Here is a 7500-nt window from a genome sequence, read left to right on the forward strand (position 1 = left end):
CACAGTTTTGTCGTATTTGGGTGACTTCATCACGGGCCCTCATTGGTACCTGGGGTGTGTGAATGGCAGTCATTATATTCGTCACATGCTTTCATTATTGTACAGTCAAACCTGGTTGTTTTCTGTACGTGCTGTCTCTAATTTTACAGTCAATTCTGCTAGAGACAGCTGGCTCTGTACTTTCTCACAAGCATTATTCATTATGTCCAATGACATGTATTTCCTGTAGTGTGATAAGAATATAAATCACTTCATTATAGGCAGTAATCTGTGATAAACAATAATTTTTATTGTCCTCTTTGTATCCAGGTTCTGCTGTAGCTCTTCTGACCACAGGCTCGTAGCAGCAACAATCCCTGTTTAAGGATTTATGCCACGTTTCTCAATTATCTTTAATTTTCTTGACATTTCACATACAATTCACTTGTATCTTATCTTGTTTCTACAAAAAACATGGGGGTATATTACTTAGGTCTGTTTTAGAGTTAACATATTTTGATACATGTAGTTCCTGGTTTTGGCAAGTTGTAAGGTCAGCTCTTATGTATTACAGAAGGTTGAATGTGTGGACATTACTAAGTTATGGTAGCAAAGAAGGGGAGTAAAATCTTATAGGAACAATCGGGTATCGAACCCGGGACCCTTCCATGATGCTAGTTAGGTAATCTAACCACTGAGCTAAATACCATAGCTGCAGAACTGTAGCTCGCGAGCTCTGCAGCTATGATCTCTGAGAAAATACTGGGACAGATCAAATCTCTGATCCGTCCCAATATTTTTTCAAAGAGCAACGTCAGTTCTGTGAAAACGTATGGATTAATTGACACATTTTCTAAAACCAAACACCTGGCATGAGAAAAAGGAGAAGAGCAATTTTTGTTCTTTTTAAAGAAAATATAATTAATGGTTGGAGATCCATGCATTTGTGACATCATCAATTCATGCATTGCTAAAATTATAATTAATTTTATATTTCTGATCTATTTTTAAACAATTAATGTATGCTCACAGTTTTGCTACAATTTGCTTTGAAATGTCCTTCAACAAATTGCATAGGAGATCTATTTTAAGGTGTATTACTGTAAAAAAAAAAAAAAAAAAAAAAAAAAAAAGCAACCGTTTTTAGATTTATGCAATTATTAAGTGTAAAGAATTTTAAATAGCTGTGTAACTTGGGGAATATCTTGATTATGGTTTTAGATTACGTATTAATATTCTTTCAAATTGATTTTGGAGCCCTGTAAAATGACATCAAATTGCTGATCTTTATCATACGACTGTACTTTCAATGTGTACACACATGCCATCAGACGTACGAGCAATAAAGAATATATATATAATATTTATGTAGTTTTAAATTATTGTCAAAATTAGGACAAAAGTGGACTATCTGGAGCCTGAATTCTTCCAGATGAAATTTGGAACTATTTTTTGTGTAGTTCTTGGGTTCATGATTTCCTCCTTGCCGGTATTTTACCTTTGATTATAATCATCCCTAGACATACAAGAATTCAGCTAATATATAGTGTAATGCTGATTAACCGATAACAGTAACTCAGAATTAGTAAATTGGATAAAATGAAGGGCATACTTAAGCTTTGTTGTGTTTTAGAATCTTAAATCCAGGAAGTTTTCATTACAATTATAAAGTTAATCTCTAAACACGAGTCAAAGATTCCATGTACAGAATTTTTTGCGTTCTATATTTATGATGAGCGTCTTCCTCAATGTTTATTGTCTGTAAGAGGAAACAATTCACCTCACCTGGACCAATTTAAGATCGTACCGTATTTAGGTTGTTTTAAGTGTAGGTCAAGAGAACATCGGTAGCTGAATACTAAAACTGTAATTAACAATCGGAAATTAATCAGATCAAATTTGTAGCATAATAAAACGCCAGATGAATAAGCTATAGGGCATTGATTGGAAACTTTTAAGAATGAGGTTAAAAAAATTATTATCTGTAATTTTACGAGTTCGTTTCTGCTGTGGTTTATCAGTAATGTTCAGGATCATAATGTCATAAAAACTGACATGTAAAACTTTATAACGTATAATCAATCTGTATTCAAATTGTCTTTAATTCTTTTTTTGTGTTTGAAATGTAAACTTGATTGAAAATCACTTGTTAAATATCATTTATAATATCACAGCTTGTAGACGCCATATGTTGAAGTGTGAGGGGGAGTTTTGATTTGGAGATAAAGTTATGTGTTGGCAGAGAATCTGTCCAGAGATTCAGATCCCAGTACGTTCCTGGTACCAGACAAAAATGACATCATTCTTGAGTTAGTTCAAGAACCTCTGGCTATAAATGAAGGGCAGAAAAAATACCTGGAACCATTTTTTTAACCTTTAATTCATAAGACAGGGGGAGGGGGGAATTCTGGGATATTATTTTAAGCGCATTCTGTAGAAGCAAACAAGCCTGGCGTGTCATTGTTGATGACAAATTAACGAATATAGCAATGATGAAAGATTTTTTATAGCTGAAGTAAAGAGAGATTGACATTTGAATTAAGACCGTTCAAAATAACCACTGCAATACTCTCTGTGCAAAAAGAGAATGTCACTATCTTCATTGATATCAGTATCGTGATGATGAACTTGATTTAATGATTCAAGAATTATTTTAAAAATTCAGACATTTAGAAAATTTGACTTATGGTTTTATCCCTAGGGCAAATAGTCTTAGAACTATGTATGGCTAATGTAATATTGCTCTTTCTGTGCTTCGGAAGTGAGACATTATTCGATTTCACTCTCCAATGAATAACAGACAATGTGTGTACTATTTTAAACTTTAGTTTATTTTCAGCGTGATGAAATACTGGCTGTTTATACAATGGCATATTTCTCCTCCCCCTCGACAGTTTCTATTATCTTTGCCTCACTGTATCAGAGACTATAAACTTGCTATAGTTAATAAATATTTGTAACATCTTTAGCTTTTTATGTAAATCTACTTTTTAAGGTACCTCATTAATACACCATGCAACACTTAAACTTTTTATGACACACATCACAAGATGGTGAAGGGGCCTCTGTGGCCGAGTGGTTAGAGCATCACGCTCAAAAAGGAGGTGAAAACAAGCCTTCCCATTAAATTGTATTACAAAGAATTCAAACAAACTCAGAGCCACGTTGTAAAAAAAAGTTCTCATCTGAAGGGAGCTCGCATTGCAAAAAACAAAATTGTATTACATAGAATTCAAACATAGGGTCGCGTTGTAAAAAATAAAATTCTCATCAGAAGAAGCTCATGTGCACTCTGCAAATAACAAAATTTACACTGTGTAAATTTCCCAATATGATATACAGTCAGTCTGTCATCATTTTTGACAAATCACCTGATTTTTATTTCAGTTGGTAAAAGAACAGAAAGGCAGAATAACAGAGTTATCCAAGGCCAAGCAGGAGCAGGGGCTGGAGAGCCGGGTATTTATCATCTTCGTTGTGCTTACCAGTGGAATTTGTCTACAGAAACTAATACAATACATATTGTGTGGCAGTCAATATTTTCTAGTAAAAGCCCCCTGTCTTCACATGCACATTTAGAAAGTTTATGACACAAAGTTCACATAAATAGTGATAAAAAGATTTGTCACTTACTATAATTGATGTCGGACATTGTTTATTTGGAACAGGACAGAGATTTATGTCACTTGGTATTAAGGTCGGACATTTTTTATTTTTTTTTGGAACAGGACAGAATTCAGGTGCTGGAGGCCCATGTTGAAGAGGCCCGCAAAAGGATGCTACAAATGGAACTACTGAAACAGGTAAATGTTTTGGAGTGAGGCAGGTAACTGATCGGAATAAGTCGGTGTATGATTTATTGGAATGAGGCAGGTGACTGATTGGAATAATTATAGGTTATGGACTTTGTATGGGAAAATATGACAACCGAGTTTTTTGGCGCGTAGACGGACCGAGCTTGCGAGGTCCGTCCGCAACAAAAAACGAGGTCGTCATGTTTTCCCATACAAAGTCTATAACCTTTTTATTATATACTTTCAATTTCATTTAGAAACTTACAATAATTTATTTTTAACAATTTCTTTATTAGTTTAACTGAGTAAAAGATGAAAAATTTGAAAATTAACGACGTAGTACATGTAATTTGCTTGTGTATTGATTGTGACGTAATGTTTGCGGCCGGAATGTTTCCGGGCATATATCGTGTGATATATGCCCGCAAACTTTTAAAGAAAAGAGAAGAGATGAAATTGAAAGTATATAAGTCAATGTATGATGTATCAGAATGAGGTAAAGACTGTGGAATCATCAATGTTCCTGGGGGTTTGATGTTCGTGGATTTCATGGGTCACTTTTACCCTCGAATTTACGTGTCCTTGAACATTTTTTAAACCTAGTAGAGTTATCTCTCCTAGTGACATTGTATCGCTTACTCACGAAATTATGTCCCCACGAACCAGCAAAAATTTGCTTACCCACAAACATTGCCCCACCCACCCCACCCCACCCCCCCCCCCCCCACCCCATGAATTAAAATGATTCCACAGTAATTTATTAGAATAAGTTGATGTATAATGTATTGGAATGAGGCAGGTTATTGATTAGAATAAGTTGATGTGTGATGTATTAGAATGAGGCAGGTTATTGATTAGAATAAGTTGATGTGTGATGTATTGGAATTAGGCAGGTTATTGATTAGAATAAGTTGATGTGTGATGTATTAGAATGAGGCAGGTTATTGATTAGAATAAGTTGATGTGTGATGTATTAGAATGAGGCAGGTTATTGATTAGAATAAGCTGATGTGTGATGTACAGCAGGTAACTGATTGGAAGAAATCGATGTGTGATTTATTGGAATGAGCAGGTAACTGATTGGAACACAGAGGCTAAGCCCGTTTTGGGTCTGAGCTCTGTGATACCATAGATATAGATCTATATTGATGGTATCACAGAGCTTGGACCCAAAACATGCTCAGCCCCTGTGGATTGGAATAATGAGACAGGTGACTACAGTATACCCCGAATAGATTGGAATTCAAGGGACCAACCTTTTTCTTTCAATATAGCCAAAGTCCAAAATAAGCAAAATCTGAAATGTCGAGTTTTGTTTTATATAACATTACAAAATTTACGACATTTGAACAATAGAATTTATTTTTGTCCACTCAAGATTTTTATTTTTAAAAAATCTGAGTTTCTTGCTTTTGTTTCATACTGAACTGATTGTCAATCTCCCTCAGGTCTATGAAAATTTGTCATAAACACGGGGTACCTTCTGTACATATGTTTTCAATTTACCAATACAATCATGAGCTTGATTTTTGTCCGGGGTGTCCAAATTTTCATTCTCACTTTCATCGCTATCATTTGAATAGATGAACTATATTTATTGAGATTTATACACACATTGTTTACAACTGCAATACATTTATGAGGAATTGGCTATCATTACAATTTGTGAAGATATCTGAGAGGCGAAAACATTGGAAATGTAAATTTTTGTGGATTGCCTTTGTGGAGATGAGCTATGTAGACTGTTCCCCTAATGTTTTCTCTCTTCATTACTGTGAATGTTTGTCAGTTTACAAGGACTTGCATCAGGAATTAAAAGTTACAAAGTTCTATTTTATTGAGTGGATTGTTTTCTGTTGAACAGGACAAAACCAAATTATTAGCCCAGGTTGAAGCTCAAGAATCTGTCATTTGTGGTCTGAAGGCTGAGAGGAAATTATGGGGCCAGGAACTAGCACAACAAGGTACAAAGAGAGATGTATAAGTTCCAATGAGGGACCAGAACTAGTTTATCAAGGAACTGCCAAATCCTATTGGTCTGTAATTGATTTTAAAAAAATTATATCAATTTTTTTTAAAATGCCCCGGTTATTGAAATGAATTGTGCATTATATGTACAAGTTTAAATTGTCTGAAATCCAATTTTGCTCTGTAATCCTGAAGGATTTAATGCAGCAGTATGATTTATCTAATCTTGTGTTCTCTGATTTATAGTACATATATATTAGTATTATATACCAGTACGATGTATCTAATCTTGTGTCTTCTGATTTATGGTGTGTGTATTTTAGTATTACATAATTTGACAGGTTCCTCTCTGGCCCAGGACAGAGGCAGACTCGAGTCCAAAATAGAGGCCCAGAGTTCTGAGATCATAACACTGAAGAAAAACCTGGAGGTGAGCGTGTCAAGAAGGACAACTCTGTCAGTCTTCTTACAGTGGAAGAGCCTCCCAATAAGTTGTTGCCTAGCATTGCATACTTAATGACAATAAATAAAACATAAATTGTTTTGTACTGAGGTTTTTATTATCAAAGCAAAGGGCACAAGCGAGATATTCATTCTATTTGACATTTCCCTCTTAACGTTTCAAAGACTTCTCAAAGACCTCTAATGTTAGGTTGAGTTTTTTTAAACCAAATCTTATAAAAAGCAGCTTATGGGGAAAGGGGATTTATGTTCATATGAAGTGTCATGCCATCTCCAAGGGGAGATAAATAAAATATCCACTTATTGGTGAAATCAATATTCAGCTTATTTTCCAGCATAAATCTTCATAGTGAAATTATTACTGCTTGTATTGGCTGCAGGTCCCTGTAAACACATCTAAGTATAGATTAGCAAGGTAGATGCATTAAGAGATAGGTGAGATTACTGCTAAATTCATTCACAGGGGCATCTAATCCGCTCTGTTCTCTATCACACTTAAATATGAATATAATGTATTTATATATGTGTGATAGAGAACAGAACGGGTGAGAGGCCCCGGGGATTTAAGTACGTTTACCAGAGTAAAGAAATACCTGTAAGTTTTTGTCTCAAATCATAACTGTTCAATCCTGGGGTAAATAAGAGGTAGGAATCGTATGAGCTTCATATTTCAGTAAAAGGAGAATGATCCAGTGAAGTGTGTGATCTGTGGTCATAACAGTAGTTAAAAGATAGTGATTGCATCGGTAATTAAAAGATAGTGATTGTATCGGTAATTAAAAGATAGTTATTGTATTGGTAATTAAAAGATAGTGATTGTATTGGTAATTAAAAGATAGTGATTGTATCAGTAATTAAAAGATAGTTATTGTATTGGTAATTAAAAGATAGTGATTGTATCGGTAATTAAAAGATAGTGATTGTATCAGTAATAAAAAGATAGTTATTGTATTGGTAATTAAAACATAGTGATTGTATTGGTAATTAAAAGATAGTGATTGTATCAGTAATTAAAACAGTGATTGTATCAGTAATTAAAAGATAGTGATTGTATCAGTAATTAAAACATAGTGATTGTATCAGTAATTAAAAGATAGTGATTGTATCAGTAATTAAAACAGTGATTGTATCAGTAATTAAAAGATAGTTATTGTATTGGTAATTAAAACATAGTGATTGCATCGGTAATTAAAAGATAGTGATTGTATTGGTAATTAAAAGATAGTGATTGTATCAGTAATTAAAAGATAGTGATTGTATTGGTAATTAAAACATAGTGATTGTATCGGTAATTAAA

General features: G+C 34.0%; 1 protein-coding gene across 1 annotated transcript in view; it reads left to right on the top strand.

Annotated features, from left to right (window-relative positions):
* The window catches only part of LOC125664350 (leucine-rich repeat and coiled-coil domain-containing protein 1-like), a 123441-nt gene that overhangs the window by 95567 nt on the left and 20374 nt on the right, over positions 1 to 7500 (top strand). The window contains exons 17-20 of the mRNA XM_056152159.1: positions 3367 to 3438; positions 3708 to 3782; positions 5638 to 5737; positions 6083 to 6171. Of these exons, the coding sequence (XP_056008134.1) occupies positions 3367 to 3438; positions 3708 to 3782; positions 5638 to 5737; positions 6083 to 6171 (336 nt within the window). The remainder of the gene's footprint in view (positions 1 to 3366; positions 3439 to 3707; positions 3783 to 5637; positions 5738 to 6082; positions 6172 to 7500) is intronic.

Source organism: Ostrea edulis, chromosome 1 (genome assembly GCF_947568905.1).
Source record: "Ostrea edulis chromosome 1, xbOstEdul1.1, whole genome shotgun sequence".
NCBI classification, from domain to species: domain Eukaryota; kingdom Metazoa; phylum Mollusca; class Bivalvia; order Ostreida; family Ostreidae; genus Ostrea; species Ostrea edulis.